The 23,603-nt window shown below is 43.1% G+C and overlaps 1 protein-coding gene across 3 annotated transcripts in view; it reads right to left on the bottom strand.

Annotated features, from left to right (window-relative positions):
* Nucleotides 1–19,333: 19,333 nt before the first annotated feature.
* The window catches only part of LOC147624646 (potassium channel KAT3-like), a 77,680-nt gene continuing 73,410 nt past the window's right edge, over nt 19,334–23,603 (bottom strand). For all 3 annotated transcript variants that reach the window (XM_086819664.1, XM_086819665.1, XM_086819667.1), the window contains 2 exons: nt 19,778–20,509; nt 19,334–19,648 (listed from right to left, as the gene is read on the bottom strand). In XM_086819664.1, coding sequence (XP_086675790.1) covers nt 19,494–19,648; nt 19,778–20,509 — 887 coding nt within the window. In that variant the 3' untranslated portion in view covers nt 19,334–19,493. The remainder of the gene's footprint in view (nt 19,649–19,777; nt 20,510–23,603) is intronic.

Raw genomic sequence — 23,603 nt, 5'->3', positions numbered from 1 at the left:
CATTTTCAAAGACCTTGGGCTCTTACCCACCGCACATAGAATTGAAATCCCAAACATTTACCCACAAGCCCAAATGGATCTGGAAGCTGAGCGTGTGAGGCTTGAGCGAGAGGCCCAAGAAGCCCAAGAACGCCAAGAAGCGGAGAGATTACAGAAAGAAGCAGAGGACATGGAGGCAGCTGAGAGAGCAAGAAAAGAAGCCAAAGAGACCGTCAGAAAACAGGAGGAGGATGAGGCAGCAAAGAAAGCACAGGAGGATGAGGCTGCCAAGAAGGCGGAAGAAGATGAGGCAGTTAGGAAGGCGGAGGCAGATAAGAAGGCTACAGAAGAAGCTCAGGCCGTCGCAAGTGACGAGAGAAGATTTGCATTCTTTGCTGCGGAGGAGGATTGGCTTAACAGACAAGCTCGCGAAATTGTTGCTGACCTAAAAAAGGCCGGATACGAAGATGACACGATTTTGGAAGCGGCTACACAAGGTCTTCGAGCAGAATATACAAAGAGGAGAAATGAAGACATAGTAGGGAGCACCTGGCTGAGTAGTAGGATTCTCAATGCAATGTTAGACAGAGTCTTGGCTCGTGCACTTGGTAAAGGAAAGAGAAAACTCTCAGCTCAGGAAGTAGAAAATAAGAGATAGAAGCTTGAATGAGAAGCCAGGGCAGCAAACGCACGGAGGCTTCATGAGAAAAAAGAAAGGAAAAATAAAGAGGAGCGAGTAAGGAAGGAGGCAGAGCAGAGAGCAGCTCAGAAGACTCCACCATCTGTAAAGGCAAAGAAAACTCCAACACCTGCAAAGGCTAAGAAGGGGAAAACCATTCCTAAACGCACAGAACCCCCTTCCGATAACTTCCAAGAGTGGCGACAAAAGTTCAAAAATGACATGCCATCTTGGACTCGCTGCGCGCAAGCACCACCGCCCCCAACAACGCAGAAGAAGCGAAGGTGGAGACCAGGGACGGTTGCCCTTAGAGAAATTCGCAAATATCAGAAGAGCTCCACGCCAATTATTCCAAAGGCACCTTTTGCGCGTCTTGTCAAGAGATTATCCTCAACCAACACCGGGATGTCAATCGTGTGCAAGCGGCGGCACTAGGCGCTCTGCAACAAGGTGCCAACGAGGATATTTTGGTTTCGCCCTTGCTTTTCTCTGTTCCCTCCAAGATCAGGAGGGAAAGAGTCATGTCCCACCTCAAAAAACTTGTGCCGATGTTGCCCATTCCAAGATCTACCAGGTTATCTTCTTCCTCCTCCCTTAGATATGTGCTACTAAGGCCTTTGAGGAATCTTGAGGAATCTTGCAAGCCTGAACCTGAAATTTTTGTCCGCTTTGTAGGTATGCTTGATAAGATCCACAGGCACCCAAGTCCCCTCCTCGTCTTCAAAGTTGACACAATATTCAGCCATGTATGTGTCCATGTAGCTAGTGAACGCCCCAAACACGTCATTATGGAGTTCGGTGGTGCCTTCCATGTCAATAGATGTCTGAAAGATGGGTGCAAGCTTCTTGATCAAGTGACCAACGTCAAGCTTGTGCAATTGAGATAGGAGAGCTTGGGCGGGGGTGGCCATGCTTGAGTAGCAAAGAAGGCGAGGGGACCGCAAAGATGCAGAGAGTGAGGAGAGGAGAGCTTCAAATTTGAAAATGAACTCAAAGTGGCCAAAAGTGACTTATAAAGAGGTCTTTAAAACTTTTTTTATGTTTAAAAATTCACTTAAAACCTCCAAAAAAATAAAAACACGCGACAGAACTTAAAAGTGCACAAAATTGAACGCAAATTGCGAGTAGCCAAAATTGTTTTGAATTAATCTCTCAAAATCTGTTACATAGCTTGCTTGATATGGATACATCTAGGGAAGGGAATGCTTTTACAAAAGTAAGATGCCTCTTTCCTCTTACGTAGAGGTGTGTTATCAATCACAAATGAAAAGTCACCTTTTAGTGCAAACCTAAGGCCTAAGTACTCCCTTAGGTTCGCCATATTCCAATCAGCATTTACTACGATATCCCACACATCAGCTTGCGTGCTAACATGTACATCAAGCTATTTTGCATCGTTGATGTCCGAATCGAGTGCTTGCCATTCGCCTCCAGTCAGCTTCCAACGTCTGTAAGGAAAGATAATAGAGAGTTGTTGCTTTCCAAGAGCTGGTACCGAACAACCATCTTCTCCGACACCACCATGCACTTTATCTTGTCACCCTGATGTTGAATAACCTTCAAATCCCACGGAGGTGGCAGAAAGGCACTCATTGCTATGCCTCCCTTTGCAATCCACATTGTAGGAGTCCGATGAACATCAGCCTCCTTGAACAAAAATACAAACAAATGTAAAGGCATGAAGAACGTGAGAGTCGCACGATGTGACCCATAGGTGCACTTCATTGCATTGCACACATCAATCTCAATCTGACGTCTGGTTAGTGCAACCAAAGTATTGTCAGGCTTTGGCCAATCATGGTCCGTGAGACTTGGTGTAGGGAGCCTCCGTAGAGTCCCAGAACCATCTCTTGACGTGGGTACAATATACTCTGCATCAAAGAAGAAAACTGAGCGCTCTAAAAGCTCTGATGCCGAACAACCAGTATCTAGTAGCTTGCCGATTTCAAAGTGGTGCACCTCAAAGGTTCCAGAAAGGGCCTCTAAAGGCTCCCATTCCACAAATGTCGACGGAAAGATGTCTGCACATAACATTACAAGAACAAACTTGAAAAAATCAAGCTTCCTTAACATGAAATGATGATATTAGCATGTCTGAGTGCAGCCCATAAAACAAGAAGCACAAATAAAACTTACAATTTGCAGGAAAGCGTTTATGATCGGCATTGTCAACACGGAGTTGCGATGACTTGTAGACGTGTTGGATCATCACCTGCTTGCTTCCGTCAGCCCCCTGCTTGAGATCCACTATGCGACCCTTCCAATGGTATGACTTTAACCCTATGTATTTGCGAGAGACTTTGTGGGCTCCCCTTGTGCTTGGACGCATCGGCACCCACATTCCTTTTGCAAAGGTGCTTGTAACCCATAAGCCAGCGTCGTCTTGTTCGTTGCTGCTGTTGCTAAAGGACTCCACCCTTGAACGAGGTCGGCGACTCATTGTGCTTGGCTAACCGATTAAGCTAAATGCTATGAAGTTGTAGGTGTGTAAGAAGATCTCTGCAACCTAATGCTAGCAGAGCATATAAGCTGGCAAGAGGAGTCAAGAATGTGTATAAGCTAGCAAGAGGAGAGTGAAGAATGTGTGCAAGCAAGAGAGGATGGACTTGATGGGGAAAAAGTGGACTGTTTTCCAAGCTTTCCATAGCCAAGAAGGCACAGAAAGATAGATCTAACTTTAGGAGGGAAGGGGAAGGCTAAATGGGGAGGGAGGAGGCCAAAAAATGACTCTTTTAGTTGGAGAGAGACTCAAAACCGAGCTTGCTAGTTTTAGAGAGAGGAAGAGGGAGTGGGGAGAGGGAAAAGTAGCTTTAAATGAGGGATAATGATGGGGGGGCGTTTTTGGCCCTAGCCCACTTTTTGAGGTGGGGTCATTTATACCAGTTTGAGCTGTCTTTATTAAAAAAAGGTGGGAAATTTGATTTTATTGAAAGATTTTACATTTTTCAGCCCATTTTCTTAAAAGAAAATGGTATGATTCAAGTTTGACCCCTACATATTAGGGGCAGGGAAACCTAACATTTTTCTCCACATGGCCTTCTCCCATTGCACCACTCCTTAATGACTGTCATTAGGCTTGGGGCAAATTAAAGGGTCCCAAACAAGTCCTAATGAGAGAGAGAGAGAGAGTAGACACAATGTGTGGCACCCAAAAAACTAGATAACTCTCACCCAAGTGGAGAGCTCACCCAAGTGGTGAGCTCTCTCACACCATACAATAAGAGGTAGCACACTTATATACAAACATGAGGCTCTTGCATGCGAGCTATGTGTCACAATGCTAGACACTCCACTCTACCTTATGCTAAAAAGATCAAATCCACCACACTTCTAATACTTAGATTTCCTATATTTAAACACCCTCCCGAAATATAAGTATTCCTTATTCTTGAAAGTTAGGTCTTGCCCTTAACCTATGACAACTTTCTTAAACTCATGCTCATCTAGCTGAATTACAAATGTACACATCATGACAATGGATCTCTTGGATAACAAGAGATGAAAGTGTAACAAAATATTAAGGTGGGGGTGATCAAGGCTTGTTGATAAAGCCAATGTCGATGCTGATCCACATGTCAATGAAGAATCAAATCTTTAAGTTATTCCTCCCCTCATGGATCTTCTTCCAAACTTGGTGCACATCCCTATGCCATGAATTGCTATTGGGGTGTCGATGAAGTCTTCTAGGTTTCCAAACCTAGAACCTACTGAGTACACATGCCTGTACTTGATCTAATCAATGAGCTTACTCACATAAGGTCATGCTCTAACCTGTGAATGCTTTCCATGCAGTGAGTCTTTCCATCACATGCCTCATCATTGCTACATACATCATACATCATACTCTATTACTTATCCAAAGAATCAAAATACATATCACTTCAAACCATAATATTGCATGCATCATCCTCCTGCATCACATTTGCGACAATTTCATCATACAAAATTTCATAGCCCTTAATGTTTTTTTAATCTCACCATCATCAATGATCTAATCAATTTGTATGCTATTTTCTGTCAACTTTTTGATAGGTCGAAGGCAAATCTCTAAAGCTTCTTCTTTGGTCAATGTGGGTGCATCATCCCATGCCAAATATCCATGTGCAACATCATCATCAAGACAAACGGGGTCCTCATCATCATACACATATACACATATACACATATACACATATACACATATACACATTCATGCTCGATGTATGCAACATCATCTCATTGATTTTGTGCATCATAAGTATCATAAAAAACATCTAACATATCATGATCAAACATGTGGCGCTCAAATAAATCCATTTGAATTTGTATCTATATGTGTGTGCGTGTACAACTAGACTTAACTACATTTAATGAACTTATACATTAAAATCAAGTAGACTATGCCAATAGGAACTTAGACTAGGTCTTCTTCACATAAAGGTTTACCAAACCCTATCTTAAGGCTTCTCTTGTGTGTCCTTCTCTATAATAACTACTACTACAAACTGTTGCTGCCTCTCTTTGATGATGGCTAGGACTACTGATATTCTTCTTTTCTTTCTCTATGCTAAAATGAGGCCACTTTGCCGCCTCTTCTATCACTATCACTCTTCATGTGGCTCTCCATCTACAGACAATGTCTCTTGGAGCTTGAGATCTGGTTGTGGGTTGTACATTCTTCCTCTGCTATGGCCTACAATGACAGTTAAACCACATTGAGCTAAGTTGTTTCTCTTAAACCTATGCTCATGAGCTATCTTCTCTTATTATTAGTGTTTCAAAAGTGTTGAGATGTCAAGCTCAACACGATCTGAAACTCATGATGCGCTTGGGTGATCGTTCCACATTTACACCATTGGCATGTATGGTAGCTATCACGACAAATCTTCGCGAGTGATTCTATAGCTAGACTACACGTACTTACTCCAACCAAGTCATGGTGTACTTATCTTGCCAGATCACCTATTTAGCATATTCACATTATGGACTATGTGTATATAGAACTCTAGTACTTATGTTGGGTTTTCACTATCTTTTGTAGCCTTCTTTTGAGAGTAAGAAGAAGAAGAAGATTTTAGCTTTCCATCTTTGAGTGTGTGTTATCCATTATTGTGTGTGTGTGTGTGCTTGTAAGAGCTCAAGATCTCTCTCCTCCCCCAATCTTTTCAAAAATATTCTCCAGTATATTAAGCTCTTATGTAGAGTAATTTGGACCCGCCATCTTTAGCACTGCCATAGCCTGTTCTGTTGGATTTCTACTATTACGTCTTAAGAGGGAAAATAAACGATGTCCACAACAATAACCACATCTTTCTTGCAAAACTTCCTTCCTACAAGATCTACCTTACTTTGCCATAAAATCACTTCCTGCCTTCTCATGAAGGCATCAAACTTCTCCACAACACTCAACACAATATTCTTACTTGAAAGGCATAAAATTATCTTCAACATATACCTTCAAGGTGCCAAATAATTAAAACAAATTGCTGTAATGAACTCAAACCAGTTTTTCATATTTGTTAAAGTTGAATTCCTCCTCCAAGCTCTCGATGTAGAGATTCTCCACCTTGAAATTGCTACTCTGTGTAGCATAACTAGGAGTAAATTTTAGCAAAATCAAATCAACCTACATTCCACTAGGCTATCCTCACACTCATGTGGGTATTTACCATAACTCACAAGCCTTTAGGAAGTCACATGCCATTTTGATACCAAGTTGAACTTATGAGATGAGGAGAAACTAGAGCTCACAAGCTCTTGCACCCACACATGAATTAAACTCATGAACCAAATAATGGAGTGAGGAGGAAGAGAAAGACACAATGTGTGGCACCCAAATAAACTAGATAACTCTCACCCAAGTGGTGAACTCTCACACCATACACAACACTTATATACAAACATGAGGCTCTTACATGTGAGCCATGTGTCCTACCATCTGTGACAATGTTAGACACTCCATTCTACCTTATGCTAAAAAGATCAAATCCACCACACTTCTAATAGTTGGATTTCATATATTTCAACAGAGTACACTTATACTTGGAGGTTCTTTCTATTTTTACACAATTATAGTAGAAATGGCATGTTTTGATTCCACCCACCATAATTTGATATTGATGGAAAGCTTAATGGCACAAGTTTAAGATCAAGGCTATCTTATCCTCCTATGAGCTTTGGGAGAAATGGCATCTTTTGATCCCACCCACCACCATTCGATGTTGATGGAAAGCTTAACGGCACGAGTTTAAGATCAAGGCTATCCTATCCTCCTATGAGCTTTGGGATACCATAATTGCTATTATGTTCATTCCCCACCAATGAGGAACAAGAGAAACAAAGAACTTAACTCTTTAACATATGTCTTGTCTAAGCTTGGAGAGCAAGGAAGTGCTCTATATGCCACCATCACTAAAGATAACATATTGATCATGGTTCAGCATGTCTCCATAGCAACAGACTCATGGGCTATGTTGGAGAGCTTGCCAACAATTTCTAACAATAAGGATGGATGCAAAGCTTACATTATGTGTCAATGTGACTAGAAATCTTTTCCACCAAGGCATCTTGCGTGATGTGTCAACAACACTAGAAACCTTTTCTGCCAAGGAAGCTTGTCTTCAACTTCATACATTATTCCCTGTGGGGAAGGATGAGTACACTTGCACTTGGAGATTCTTTATATTTTTTAACAATTATAGTAGAAATATCTGGAAGTACTTTATTAAGGAAAAGTCTCAAGCTTTCGGAAAGTTTAAGGAATGGTTGTAATGCATAGTAGAACACGAATCTTGCAACTAAATATGTATTGATGAGAATAACGCTAGACGAAGCACATATGCATTTAACTTTTCACCACACTTAAGAAAAAGGGCACACACACTCAGCTAAAACGAGCCAACCTCCTCTTAGGATTTGTATTGAGGTGACTATGACTTTGAAGTACCTAAACCAAAAAGACATGTCCATGTCTACTTTTAATAGGATTTGGAATATAGAGTTTATGCATGTGAACCTTGCCAAGACAAGTGAGTTAATGTGCAACCAATAGGATATGAGGACCATGCACACCCATATTTTGTTTGAAGGTTGTGTAAAGCCTGTGTAATGCTTAAAGAGGCACTCAAAGCATGGTCAAACAAGATAGGAGAGTATCTTGACATAATTAGATTTCAGATATCTACAATTGTTTTTTCATTTTATGTGAGAATGACTCACAAGGGTATTATGCTAGTAGTCATTTATGTTGATGACTTGATTGTCACAAGAGGGACAATGATGTTGACATTTATGAGGTGAAGATGATCTTCAAGGAGAAGTTTTAAATGAAAGATTCAGGTGAGTTACGATGCTTCTTGGGTATAGAGGTCATTAGATCATATGATTGGGATTTGGCATTTGTAGAGGCACTATGCTTTGGACATGCCATCCAAGTAATCCAAGTATGAGATGACATGTTATAAGCCAATCTAGTGCCATTGAAGTAGAAACCAAAATTGGTTGTAGATACATGTGATCTTTTTGAGGACCCTACTATATATGGGCATATTGTAGGGAGTTTGATTTACATTACTACCATCAGGCAAGATTTAAGCTATGATGTTAGATTGGTGAGTCAGTTTATGCAGCCTCGAGGAATCCACACTTGGATGCGGCTAGAGGGATACTTAGGTACACATTAAGAAGCCACACTTGGATACAGTCCCTAAGAAAGCCACACCTGGATGTAGCTAGAAGGATACTAAGGTACACATTATTATGCAAATGACTCAATATAAGTCAAGGTTTAATCTTTTTGTTTAGGTGGAGATTAAGTCAAGGGCTAGTAGAAAGATGCCATTATGATGCACCCTCGTGTGCTATGGAAGCATTTGTTTTATGCACTATTGGTTTTAGACTCTATGCGTAGAGTCTATAGTTAAGAATGTGTATAAGGGAGCATAAGTTTATGCATAAGACTATGCATAGTTAGTCTTGTGTATGGACTCTATGCTTAGACTCGTATGCATAGATTCTATTGTATTTATGCATGGACTCTATTGTGTAGTCTATGCATTATACTAAACTATTTGAACTTGCCAAAAGCTTCAACCTTAAAGTAAGAAGATCCTCCCAATGTGGTAGTAGACATCTTACCAAGAGATCAACATGTACCAGCTCTAGAGGAGCCTTTGCTCTATTTTGCTTTCATGTGGAAATGCATTGTACTAGCTCTAGAGGAGTTTTTGCCCTTTTGCTGCTTTCTTATGGAAATGCCTTGCGTTGTTTCTTTCTCAAGATGCAAGTCTCACATGGTTCCTGCAATTTTGAAAATGCACGTAAACGAGCTATCATTTTCTTTTTTATGCATCTCCTTTAACACTACAAATCCGATGTGACCAAATCTTTCATGCCAAAGCCTTCTCGTGCTTTTATCTCTAGTCAATGTTCTAAGGGCACTCATCTCATACAGATTGTTACACCTTACTCCTTTGTTGACTATCTTGCTAGCAACATCTAGAATTTTTACTTTAGTTTTCTTGAAGCGTACTTCAAGCCTATGATCTATAATCACATCCAACTGATAGCAAGTTCCTCTTAATTTGAGGTACATACAGTACGTCTGATAGCTTCTTCTCTTCACCTAAAGTTGCCACAAAAGATATGGTTCTAGACCCTTTGGCTAGATATTTAGCATTATTCCCAATAATAACACTGATGGGATCTTGTACAGGCTTCTAGAAATTATACTAGTCCTTTTTACTGGTTATGTGTCAGGATGCTCCACTATCCAAAATCCACGAATCATCAACAACTAGAGCCTGAGGAGATGAGCATATCTCTTTAATCCATGATTCAATATTCATCATGGATACATGGTACTAGGTCTCATAGACTCTCTAGATCTTTTGAAGATGTTAATCTCTCTCTCTCTCTCTCTCTCTCTCTCTCTCTCTCTCTCAGATCATAGATTTTCCATATCAACATTGCCTAGGTCATATTCACATCCCAGAGGAGCCTTTAGTGAGCATGCTTACTCCATCTTACATGCCAAGTGCCCCCAACCCAGAGCACCAAGAATATCCACCACAAAGAGAGAGATTCATGAGATTCTCCAATGGCATGCCCTCACCATATCCACATCATCTATCAAGAGACTTATAGAGTCATGTTTCATTTTCATTTTTCATGTTCTTTTTTAGTCTTTCCATAACATTGCATATCCGTAGTATCATTGTTCTATTTAGGGTCTCATAGGCCCTTCGAGTCTTTTGTAGAAGTTAATATATCTTTCTTTCTTTCTACTTGATGGAGCTATGTAGACATAGGCTAGGGCTTGGACCCCAAATACTACGCATCCACCTATTAGCCACTTCTTCACTATGACACACAAGGGAGACATCTGGTGTTAACCACTAGGTAGGTTAACATGGTTTCACCCACTTGACCTATCATAAGGTGCTTTGCCATCTTATTCATGCGAACGGACACCTATCTTTTGTAAGACGATATTGGAACATATAAAGTGACTTTACCGTGTGCTTAATTTCAAATAGGGAAGTCTATGGACTCTATGTATATGGCTGCTTAAGATTAGTAATAGAGACCGGACCATTTTAACTTTGACCAACTTAGTGTGAAAACTAGTCATTTATATATAATACATTTTTAATAATAAGCGATACACAATCATTTCCTTACAATAGGACATTCTATCGTAAGGAAATGATTGGCATTTCCTTCACTCTTCTTACATTGGTTCATAAGTAGACTATTGGAAGAAAAAACCCTTGGTTCATTGGCATGAAATTGGAGCCCAAGAGACTTAGATTTCATTGCTTTAAGCCTATGCTTAGCTCAGCAATTGTGATTAGGAGTAAATTCCACTTCTAGAACATGAGCATTGAGCTCCATTCGAGTGGATTAGAGTGAAATTGTAAATTTTGTTCATGCATTTCATATTTTTCATAATTTTTTCATGCATTGTTGAATTGGTAGCTTAGAAGCATGCAAATCAATCAAAAAACATTCCATTACTTCATCAAAACCATTACTTAGAATTAATAACATTAATCATAACTCATTATTAAGTCAAAGAATCACAAAAATCACCAAAAACCAGGCCAAACTAGCTAAACTCCTAGTCCTGCGCAAAAGATGCGAGCATGGGCACGTGAGCCATGAGCTTGGATATGTGAGCCTACAGATGTGAGACTAAAGGTATGTATACCTAACATTATACTGACTAATTATTACCACCTTTCAGTCCACAAGGGGACTAAGGAGCATCTCTGCTATATTGAGCGAGAAATCTTGAAGCGCTTATCCCTACCACGACATGAAAGCACACTATTGTGAGCATCCGATAAAGGCATGACACCCCTTTGATCCAATCCTGTGAGCAACCCATGAGTGCACGGGTACCTTCAAGGAAGTCCCAATCAACGCTGTCATAAGCCTTCTCAAAATCTAATAGTAATATGGCGAGGGGTTGATTTCTTGCCTTAGTCCATTCAACCACCTCCTAGAAAGAGAAGATGTTATAAAAAAAGTTCAACCTTGAAGAAACCATTATGTGTATCATGAATCACAATCTACAAAACAAGTTGCAACCTCATGCTCACTGCCTTGGTAAGAATTTTGTAGGCTCTCCCAAGCAATGTCATAGGTCTCCACTAGGAAATATTTGTCTTATCACCACCTTTAGGAATAAGGTGGATAACACCCTCAGTAAGGAAAGATGTCCCAAGCAATATTTTGTAGGCTATCCCAAGCAATATGTTAGGTCTCTACTAGGTAATGTTTGTCTTATCACCACCTTTAGAAATAAGGTGGAAAAGACCCTCAGTAAGGAAGATGACATAGTACATGTATTCCACATCTCCTATAAAGCCCCTATACTCTCTTCCCCAAAGTCATCCCAAAACCTTAGAAAGGTGGTCGGGGAAAGGCTACCATCCCTTATGCATTTACCACGAGGTAATGCCAGACTATACTCCTCAAAGGAAAAGAGGGCAGCAAGTGAGGCACACATATAATTCGAGATTGATTGAGGAGGCAAAGAATCTACTATGCTCTATCTCTCTCTCTTTGAGGTCTCTGTTGAGAGGTGGGGACAGAAGTCGGAGGCAATACCCATGACCATATTAGGCTCCAAGTGGAGCACACAAGAGTGTCTAGTCTGACACTTTCTCTGCTATGAGATGGACCACCAATAGCAAAGAAGTGTTTGTTACATCTCCCTCCCATCTGGATCCAAAAGGACTCAGGGGCATGATAGCGATACTTTGCACACTTCTCCAAAGAGTGTTGCATCTCAGCCCTAACAATGCATAAAGTGTTGCAATCCATGGGGCATCATGATGCATTTCGTGTTCCCTCTGCAATGCAGATAACCTACATCTGACAACTCTCTTTATCAATGACCTCCCATCTCCTAGCCAAGGCCACCCTATGGTAGAAGTCAAAAACACACTCCCAAGCTGAAGCCACGCATCAGGGGCAACAGAAGACCTCCAAACATACACCTCCTTCTGTGAAATCTTTGCATCTCAATAAAAGACTAAGGAATGCGCATGTGAGGAGAACTCTGAGTCCCTGGATCTTTGATGCATTGTATTACTAGGCAATGGTTAGATTTTGAGGTGCCAGGCGCTATGAGTGTATAACCACCTCTGTCAAGAACCCACTAGTCAACATAGAGGCGGTCTAGTCAAGAATGAATGCAACCTACATATCTCTTTATAGTTGGTCCAGGAGAAGAGGAGTGAGTTTGGTCTCTTCCTGTGGATGTAATCTTCCAACCAACAGTGCATACCATGTACACAAATAATAGATCTCTCTCCCAAGCCGCCCTCTCTAAGGGGTGAACAATGCCCTTATGCCCCGCTCAACCATGTTGAAGTCCCCTCCAACAATCAAATGATCTACCTAAGGAGGGGAGAGAGCCTGATGGCCTTCAAGAAAGATATCCTCTCCCATCTAAGATTAGGGTCTGACACATTCAAAATGGTAAGTTTCATCCCATCTTGCATAAGAATGATTTTCTTGAGGATCTTCTGTAATACTTGATTAGTAGCCTCAAAGATTTGAAGCAGCTAGAGCCCCCCCATTCGCAAACCTGTGTCCCCTCTGCCCCTATCCTTCTCGTGCTGACCTCGCCTCTCTCCTCTCCTCCCTTCCACCCGCCGCCGTTGCCCTCTCCCTCCCCTTCTCCTGCACGCTGCCCCCCCTAGGCTTTTCTTTCCACCTCCTGCCCACCACCATTCTCCGCCTTTAGCCTATTTTCCAACAGCCAGAGTACCCCTGCCTCCATTTTTCTCAACCTCCTCCTTCGAGTCCCTCCTCTTCGCTTTCTCCCGCCTCAGTGTCACCTCCTTTTCCATAGTGTGAGCTCCCGTTTGCCTTGCGCTTCCATCAATTGGCGATGGTGGACAGGAATTCAGTGAAATAAAAATGCAGGCGTATTTTTTTCTCTCTTTTGACGGAAGCGACGGCGTTTTTTTTCTTCGTTCTGTTTACAGGCGCGCAGCGCCAGTTGGCCAGCTCTGTAAAGAAGCGTCCTCTTTTTATTTAAAAGTTTAAGCTTTGAGCCTTGAGAAGCTGTAAAGCTTATATTATACGCTTTTAAAAGTTCACAATCATTCGAAACCTCGTATCTTTTATAACCAGCCTTCATAGCCTAAAAGAGAGTTTGCAAAAAGCAAACTTCAGCAACTGGAAAGAACTTCACGGTGATTCTTCTACGAAATTTCGCGAACTTTTTGTAGACTTCATAGTGTATTCACTTGGATTATTTTGGCATAAGGAATTATTTCACAAGTTATTTTCTATGTCGGACTCTTTCTTGGAAAAAATTCTGGAGTTCTTGAAGACTTCTGAAATCATGGCTTTTTATTGATTATTCAATATGAACAAATTATTTCTGCCACTTATCTTTCGACTTATGAGCTCTACTTCGAATATTTTGCCAACTCTTCAAATTGCCGAGTACTATGAGCTAGGAACTATTGAAAAGGTCTCTGAGTGGACAGGTGATGAGCGTTCTGGCTGCCAAGGATGCCATAGGTACACCGATGAAGGAATGATTGGAAATAAGGATTCAACCAAAGATTTTGAGGATTATCACGTATCGCACATGGAGGATCTTGTTTATATCATCTCAAATTATTATTACTTATATGAGTTATTTTTGTTGGCCACGTAACAAAAGACCGTACAAATTATTTATGCACACTTGTGCATGGCGTTGCTATATTATTAGTATATATGTTAAAATAGTTTTAGTTATTTTACGCGTAGTATGTGAACAAACTCTAGTGCTTGAACTATTTTTGTAAAAGTAAAAAAGCAAGCCCAAATTTGTACGCACAACTATTATTAGCTCCTTGGACTATATATTGAATATAATTCTCCAAACACTCATGTCGTAAAAGTGGGAGCTACATGCATGAGGAGAGAGATTGCACCCAATAGTGTGTTGATGGTGATGCCTACTCTATCTCATGTTTTATTTTATGCTCAATCTTGTTAATTTGGTTGAAGTCTATGCTTTAATCCTTGATATATATGTGAGTTCTGATTAATTCTTCAAAAAGTACATGATGTCCGGTTGACAGATCAGCGCTTCTTCACCAGAGGTTTTTTGCATTCGAGCAGTTTTCATTTCGGCACGTTTCAGCAACTTCTAGTCTTTGAACCCCAAGGAGAACTCCATGGGTTGATCAGTTGATCAACAACTTTCTATGGGATGGCAGTGACGCGAGGCCTGCTCGGGCCAAGGTGGCCTAGAGAGTGATCATTCAGCCCGTGACACAGGGGGGCGGCGGGCCTGGGCATCATCGACCCCTCCATTCAGACCCGTGCCTTTTTGGGCAAGTTGATTGTTCAAGGCCTTGTTCCAAGCGCGGCAAGCCCTGGAAGGACTGAGATGTGGACTCGTGGCTTTAGCCCAGCATTTGAGGACAGATTTGCAGCCAGTCTCTTGCGTGCTTAGTATCATCTCAGGCTGGCCCTTCATCAGTCGGATCCAATAGCCCTCGAGGAGCGTCTTCGTTAATCTTTGATCTAGAACCCCTTGGTCCGTCTACCTAGTCACATGCTTGGCGCCCGCTCGCACGTATCGTGGGGAGCTTTGAGCACGGCTCCCACTAGGTCACTTGGAGATTGGCTTACATTCAGGCAACTGCCCCAGAGGCCCGGGAGAGGGGCCTTCCCGAGATCCCGAGAAAGGACATACTCAGCCTCGAAATCGACTCTTACATCCCTCCAGAGTGGTTGGCCTCGATCTTGGACCCCCCTCCCCCGTAGAGGGGCTAGGAGTGTTCACCATGAAAGATATACCCTTGGTAGTTCATGGCGCGGATGCGAGTTCCACCTTACTCACCTTCTCTATTGGACCTCATGCTTGGAGGATTTTAGGGGATGTACCTTGCAGAGGGTGAGGGTGATTGGTTTCCATGCACATGAGTGTTACATTGACCCTCCACCGGACAAGGTGGCTAGAGAGAGACTCTAGCATTTGTGGATTTGGGAGCGTTAGCCTCTTGCGTGCCTCCACCAGTGGGATCTAGGAGAGTGGACATGGCATGATCCAAAGGATAGAGAAGAGACTCCTCGTACCCACCTTTTTGCATACACTGCACGACTAGAATTCAGATGCCAGAGGTTGGCAGCAGCAGCAGAACACTGCAATCCCAGGGCCCTCTCTCACTGCACTTTCTCTCTCATGTTTGGAAGAGGTTGTGGGATAGTTTTCGGCCGCACAAGATCTCACTCTCTTTATGTTGCACCTGGCACATAGGAGTCTGGTGGTTGGCACTTGCCTGGCTATTGGAGGTAGGCCAGCATTATGTCCGAGGTGTGGCTATCCCCAAAGTCCCAGTGCCATTGTCTTTGGGATTGCGCAAAGGCTCGCCAAGGTTGGCAGTGGATCCTCCGCATCTGTACTATAGACAGGACCCCTTCTTGCACTATTACGTGGGGCATTGTTGCTTGGGCCACTGAGGCCGAGGCCGTCATGGCATATGACGAGGAGGGTGGGGGACTAGCCCTTCGGGTCTCTTACCTTCATATTTCTGCAGTGCCAGTCCCAACCCCATCTACTAGTCACTAGACTCTAGGTTCTTGCCAGAGATGGGAGATTTGCAGTAGTATTGCCGCATGGCACATCTGGAGAGCTCGATGCACTGAAGCCATCGAAGGCACCCTCACTCTGCTAGCGATGTCCATCAAGAGCATCTGGCTCCATATCATTCATACCCTCTGTGGCTAGTGGGGGAAGCTTCAAGGTGGTTCAGACCGCATGCAGAAGCGCCGGGAGGCCTTATTGAGGATCTTGTGTCATGGTCACTGACACTGGTGGTGAGCCCACTTAGCACTGTAGACCCTACCTATGTGGTTGTTTCCCCCTCCCATCGTATGAGATAGCCTTCACCTCCTAGAGCGGCCAGCCAGAGGAGATGAGCATCCTTCCCCCTTCGATGTTTCTTGACTCGCACTCCCCATGTGAAGCCGAGTTTGTACTTAGCCATTATGGCTGTTCTTCTTGGTAAATAATAGAAGGATCTTTTTCCCCGAAGAAAAAAAAAGAATGACCCACTGTGCTCTAGCAGATATAGTGACCCCATGGCCAACAATGAAGAGCAAAATAGTAGCTAACACTGATATATATGCACCACCTTTGGTTCCATCAGCACCTGACCAAAAGGTGTGCCCTAATAAGATCTTCCCACATCTGTTACACTGACCAGAAGCAAGTCTTTGTTCTTGCAATAGCAGGATGTCCATAGGACCTTCCATGATTGTAGAGTCAAGCTGGTTCCTAATGAACTGCTTCTGGCGGCAATGAGGAAGGATACCACCAAGACCCGGCACATTACATGAGACAACTCTCATGGTTCCTGAGCGAGAGTTCTAGCACCCGACCTAGTTTCATATCTCTGGCACCTCTCAAATGTGTGAATAGTGCAGGTAAGGAGCGGAAACTGCTCTCAGGTGTTGGCAACCGATGGAACATGGTTACCACTACCAGGAGACTGCAATGCATGTATATCCAAATGCAAAGTATCACCAAGTGCACCCTCATTGCCACGAGACTGCAGTGCATGTTGGCAGACACAGCACTTGTTCAGTTTCCCGGTAATCTCTGTCCTCTGCCTGAAGTACAACCCATCTGGTCTCTGCAGAAAGACATGATCCTTTGGGATGGCTGGATCAGAGTGGGTACCCCATCTAAGCTAGCGGTGATGGGTTCTGAGGCAGACGAGGATGGACGTGGTAGTGGAGGGATCTCCCGTTCCAGGCTAAAGCAGCTCCTATTGACCTCAGCAAATTACAGTAGGCCGTTGGGAGGCCAATAAATCTAAGTGTAATGGGGATTAGGCATCGCTCTTTTTTCACTGGATCAAAATCTGTGATACCGAAAGAGGAAGATCCTTTTAGGGAAGACTTTACCACTCCCACTATGGCGGATTCTGATGACAAGAGAGAACACTAGACCCCTACAAGAACTATTTCTTCAACAGCAACAACTGCTTCAAGAAGCCAAGTCATCAGTGGTGATACAAATGCCATGTTCCAGGAATTTATGTGCATCATAGCGCAACAAGGGGAACAGATGCGGACATGCACGGCTTCTATACAGACCTTGGAGAAATGGATATCTCTTCAAGATACCTTGGCATCCATTTCTCCCCCTCTCCTACACTAATCATCACCGAGATCCCTTCCCAAATCCCTTCCGAGATCCCTGCTTCGGCTTTCTCCTTTGCGGAGTTAAAACAGCAATCCCATGCGTTACATGATTTATAGGTACAGGAAGTAGAGCTTCGAACACAGGCGGTAGCCACATTGCCGTGTAGGAGGAACAAGTTTTCCATGACCGCAATAAAACCATCCACTATGTGTGTGGGAGACGTTTCCGGTTGCTTCTGAAGGCTATAAACCAACCGTCCTTTGAGGGATAGGATTCACACCGGTATGGGAGTGCAACCGGTGTCTAAAAGCAACCACACAAGTGAAAAAAATATCCTCCTTTTTTTCTTGGCTGAATCTCTTCAGCAAAAGGCAAAGCTCTAATACCACTGTAACATGCAGAAGCTTATAGATAGGATTATACTTGATAATGAATATTCAGCACCTTGGTTCTTGACGATTGCACAATGTAGCGGAGATGAGAGTGCAAGAGAGATAGAGAGAGAGTGAGAGAGAAGGAGAATAAAGACAATCACACCTGATTGGGTCCCAAATACCCTCTTAAGGGCCCCCACCAAGGACTAGTGTGTTTGCTTTATTGAATGATGAGAAAAAGACCGACTTTCTGTAGGTCCACCTTGCCTGTAAATCTGCAGCCTGTAGTGTCCTTGACTCCTGACTTTCAACTTCACCGTTTTCTTAGAGTTCCCTTGGCTGTCCTGGCCCTTGAATTATGAGATGGTTCAATCCCTAACCGAGCCTATGCTTTTATAGTTCTCATTTATGCTGGTCAGTGGGCTGAAAAGGCAGTCGGCCTGTAGAAATATTCCCACGACCTATTTATACACCATTAAATAGGCGCTTTTCTCATATGTCATATCTGGCTGCTGCCCAACCTGACGCTTGCTGGACACCTTGAATCTCATGATTCAGATGATGGCCAACTGTTTTGAAAGCCCTTTAAAGGTGGGCCACAAGGCTACCCTATCAGTAGGCAAGGGCATTGAGCCCTTCTGAGGTGGCCCACAGGGCTGCCCCTTTGCCTACCAGCCCACATATTCCAAAAGCTATGCCAGAAGACATCTAATCATATGACCAGTGTCCCACGCAGAGTTTGATACACCTCTACATCATCCTAGAGGGTGACTCACGGTACGGACTGGCATTGCTCCATGTGCGGGACTTGCACACCTGACCAAGACCATGTACGAGACTAGTACGCTTGATCCTTGATGCTTCGAGCAGAACCCTGGCTGACTTGCCCCCGGACTCGGGCTCACAAGGGACCAATTACCACTACAGGTCCTGCACCTACTCTACAAACATGTCCACATGGCATCCAAGTGCAGGATGCACGTGACAACTGGCCAAAGCCTGGAGTGTGGCTTCTGTTGTGTCAAAGCCTACTTGGAAGAAGCCCCTACCAAGTAAGCGTACATCCTGGATGCTCTGTCCACTCTGCGAGCAGGTGGGGTGGGATCCATAAATCCATCCAACAAGGTTGTGCTGAATTTCTTGTTCGATGTCAATCTGCAAGCTGTGGAGCTTGCCTTGTAAAAAGTTTATGGTTCTCCCGGGCCGAGGAGGGTGAGGAACAATTGGCATTGGCAAACCATAACGGCAATCAAAGATGGAAGGCTGACAAATGTATTCCGTACTGAAGACTGCAGGCAGGAGGAAAGGTGGGAAGAGGGATGCGGCCAGACGAAGGCGAAGCCAGAGGAGGGTCGCGGACAGGAGGAAGAGATGGGCTGGAGAAGAAAAAGCATAGAGAGGAGGGGGGCGAGGAGAATGGCAGGCAGGAGAGCAGAGAACAGGGGGGGAAAAGTGAAAGGGGGCAGAAGAAGAAATGTGCAGCAAAGAAGGGAGCGCTGGTTTACGGGCAGACAGAGTGGACAGGAGCTGCTGCACAGATGCACAAGCAGGGAGAGTGCGGAGCAACAGTACAGGGAGCTTCCTCACATTTTTTTAAAGGGTATGATTCTGAATATATGTGAGCTAAAAAATGAAAAATGCATGTACAAAATGACCTCATTTTAGTAAAACACTATTCATTAAAGCTAGATTATCTACAAGAAATGAACAGATTTATTAAAGGCCTTTTTATCTTTTCTGTGGTCTTCTTGCATGAGGACACTCCTTTACTTAAAACCCCTTTCCAATGGGTTATCAGAGGTCTGTTTTAGCCACTGGTTTCCCCATTTGGTCCAAGTATCCTGTCCAATTCTTCTTTGTCAACAAGGTACAGATGGTCATCGTCCCTCAAAACACTGAGGGTATTAATTTCTGCCAAGCTATCATTCAGGATCTTCACCGGAGAATACTTGAACTGTTCACCTGTTTTGGGCACAACCGAAACCAATCATATTCAGAGTCATAAACCAAGGAAGAGGTGTATTAAAACTTTGACTTATCATATGCAAATGAAAATTTACTAGAGAAACACTGATCTTCACATGTACTTACTAGCAAACTGAAGCAACTCTTCCAAAGAGCTTGGCAGATTGATCAGCTTCCCCAGCTGCCTCACCGAATAGCTGCCCTTGGGATGGTAGCGATAAACCGTTACGCGAATTGAGCAGTCTTTTCTAGAGGGAATAGCTCTATCTAAAGTCCGGGAACACGAAGAAACCATCCTCATAAGAGAATTGTCATAGTTGGCTGCTGTCCGGGCACCCCTGTGTGTCACTCCTTGTGCCAGACGCTTCCCCTTTGTATGTGCAGTTATGGAGGGCTGTACAATACTGTCATTGGAGTTCTCTCTTGCAATTGTTTCCTTAAAATCTCCATTCATGGTCTTCTTCTCCTCCCCTTCATCAAAGAAGCATTGCTTCTTGAGACAAAGGTTAATCAGGTCTTCCTGCTTCTGCTGTTTTGCTAAATCAACAGGTTTTAAGCCCCTGGCATCAGCTTTATCAAGGCTAGCTCCATGGTTGATCAAGAAGCTTGCAATGTCAAGGTTGCCTGCTGCAACTGCAGTGTGAAGTGCGGTAGAGCCATCGGCATTTGCAGCATTGATGTTGGCTCCATATTTCAGCAAGTCTTGTAGGATCTCAAGGTTTCCATTGTCTACTGCTCTGCACAGAAATTCGCCCTCCATTTCTGATGTCATGCGTGCTCCGTGGTTCCACAACACTTCAGCAACCGATTCATGGCGTGCTTGTATTGCTTCCCAGAGAGGAACAATTCCATCGTCATCTGCAAAAAGAAGACACATTTGAGTTGTGTAAAGATGATTAATTGAAGAGAATTATTATGCTCAGACCTGCATGGTGCGGCACTACTGATGTCCTCCCAACAATAATGTGGATCGTGCAATAAGAACTACCCATTGATGGTGCAAAAAGCACATGTAACATGCAAAAACATATAATAGAAAAGGATGATTCATGGCCAATAGATGAATGTAGTGCTGGGTGTTTGGGAATAGAACATAGGCGTGGAGCCCACTAAGGCCCCACTTGACAAAGGTGGCAGGGCCAAACCTTCAACCTCATGGTTACCACCAGGCTCTGCATTCCTCAGATCTGTGCACTACAAATTTATAGATGCTTAGCATAGAAATTCAATTCTTTTTAGAAAGTGGGAATTAGAGTCACATAGGTGCTGGAAATCAAAGTCATATAGCATGTTTTTAACAGTGTGCCAAACCTTCGTTTTTCCCTCCAAAAAAGAAATCCTTCTCTTAGTGAAAAAGAGACCTGCCTAGAACGCAGAGTACAAACACTGCCATAGCAGTAAAAGAAACACAACATAGAGGGGCACTTCCTCCATGGCTGGCCACTCTCGGATGAAGGCTACATTGCTAATACAAAGGTAGAAAGCCACACTAGGGGCCTACTTTGAGTGTCGACACCACCTCCCAGCCTCCAAAGAGGGGGGCTAGCGTCCAATTGAAGAAAGCATCCTTTGGCATTCTGAGGATCCACAAGGGTTGTCTCATGCCTAGAAAGAGTGTCATGGAGCCTCATGCAACAAAATAAATCGATAACAAACAGCAGCCCCCCCTGGTGCTGAAACCTCCGTCTGCTCCCTAGTGCCGAACCAACCGGGGCGATGGGAGGCTGGGTTGCCAGGGGCACTGCATAGGCCCCAAGCCTGCTTGGAGGGGCCAGGAATGATTATGACTTAAGCACAAAAGATCAACTTAAGCAAGAACATAATTATCATAATGACAATTCAAAGTAGGAGCAATTGAGTATTTATCACTCATGAGAATGTGCCTCTTAAATAGGCCAAGTACAAGGCATGAATTGTGTCATGGATGATGTCAAGTCCCTCCTCAATCAATCTTCTGCATTCTCTCTAGATGCTCTCCTAGAATCTCTCATCAAAGTCAACATTGGTCGTCTCCTAAATGAATGGGAAACAGGTGTTTTCTTCTAGGTAGAAATGAAGCCCTTTTACAAGAGTAAAGCCAAGATTTTATGTGCCCCAAATGACCTTAGAATATGGGTATGAATATTGGGTGTATATCCCAATAAATCCCCAATCAACCAATTATTCACGACAATGCTACATCCCCCCTAGCTATGGTAACACTTATAGGGCTCATTAGACTTACTAGTTATGTTTACAATGACATGCCCATAGGTCTTACTGGTTATGATGACAATGCTAGATAGTCATGTGAGTGAACCTAATGATGTTTACAGAGCTTCAGAGTTAGATAGTTATGTTTAGTAGGTGAGTTTTTAACATGGTAGGAGCAAAAACCTTAGACTACTCAAAAAGCCCAATCTGCTTCAATATAGTTTGCCTTCTCGGAGACCTCTTCTTGATGCCTTCCTCTTCTTGAGTTGCAAGATACGCCTTTTGAGCCTTTTTCTTAAAGAAACAATTCTCCTCAATATGATTATCTTTACCACAAAATCCATAAGACTTCTTTGCCTTTGAGTCGGTGAAGCTCTTCTTGTTGATGAAGGTCTTGTTGGTGGAGAACTTGTTCTTGGTGTAATATGCTCCTTCGTAGACACCAGTGGAGGCACCAGTCTTCTCTTGCTTCTTCTTGTACTCCTCAAGGAGTGCAGCTTCAATGTCCTCTAAAGAAGGTTCTAGAAGATTTATTAGAGTAGGGACTAAATGTCCATACTCTTCATCGGGCATACTTTTAAATAAGACAGCAACTACATCTTCATCATCTATTGGTGCTCCAGCAGCTGCTAGTTGGGATATTAGACTCTTCATGTGAAAATGAGTCAGATACTCTTCAATTCAATTAGTCTAGTAGAGAGGGTAGAGAGGCTCCATGACACTCTTTCTAGGCACGAGACAACCCTTGTCGATCCTCGGAATGCTAGAGGATGCTTTCTTCAATTAGACTCTAGCTCCCCTCTTTGGAGGCTGGGAGGTGGTGTCGACACTCAGAGTAGGCCCCTAGTGTGGCTTTCTACCTTTGTATTAACAATGTAGCCTTCATCCAAGAGCGGCCAGCCATGGAGGAAGTGACCCTCTATGTTGTGTTTCTTTACTGTAGTGTTTGTACTTTGCATTCTAGGCAAGTCTCCCATGTCTAATAAGACTATTTGAATTGAAGTTTGAAAATTTGAATTTTAAGAATAATTTTTGAATGCTTCCCTTTTGCCCCAAATAATTTTTCCATAGTCTCCCATGTCTCGAAAGAGGACTTCGCATGTGAGATGTGATGAATGTACTTATCACAAAGTCCTAAAGCAATAATGGCAAAAGCCTTCTCATCCTTAGCTTCCCATGTGATCTTTGCCTCCCTTGTCCTTGGTTTTTCCTCTTTCCCATTATCACCATCATCAATAATGGTCATAATGATTAGGTGACGGAAAAAGATTAATTTTTGGAGTGAGCAATTGATGCACCAAAACAAGGGAGAAATACAATGTGAGCTGATGGGACTTGTAGTAACTTCCTAATGGTAGGATGGAACTACTAATTGTACCAAGGCAATGAGATTAGGGTTGGGTCTTGATTAGTGAGATTAACTCACTATTCATAGTGCAGCGAAAAGACCCCACTTGGAGGATGCAAATGAACGCCTTGCACTTGGCCAATGTCAAAGTGCTTCAACAATGGTGTAGAGCTATGTGTTTACCTGTGACTGAACCCATCAAACATGTCATTAAGCTTAATGAGCAAGGATTAAGCACCACATTACAAAAGGAGCTTTCTGTGAAGCACACATTCTTGTATCGGCTGCTACAGACTCTTATTCGCAAGGTCAATGCAACTGGATTCGCAAGGTCAAAAAACCCCCGAGGCTGGTTGGAATGCCTCCAATTTGATGTGTACGTCACAGGATCTACATTTCCCCCAAAAATGC

Source organism: Cibotium barometz, chromosome 25 (assembly GCF_041138505.1).
Source record: "Cibotium barometz isolate CiBa-2024 chromosome 25, ASM4113850v1, whole genome shotgun sequence".
Classification (NCBI taxonomy): domain Eukaryota; kingdom Viridiplantae; phylum Streptophyta; class Polypodiopsida; order Cyatheales; family Cibotiaceae; genus Cibotium; species Cibotium barometz.
Note: the sequence above shows the minus strand (reverse complement) of the source record. Positions and strands in the feature narration are given on the sequence as shown.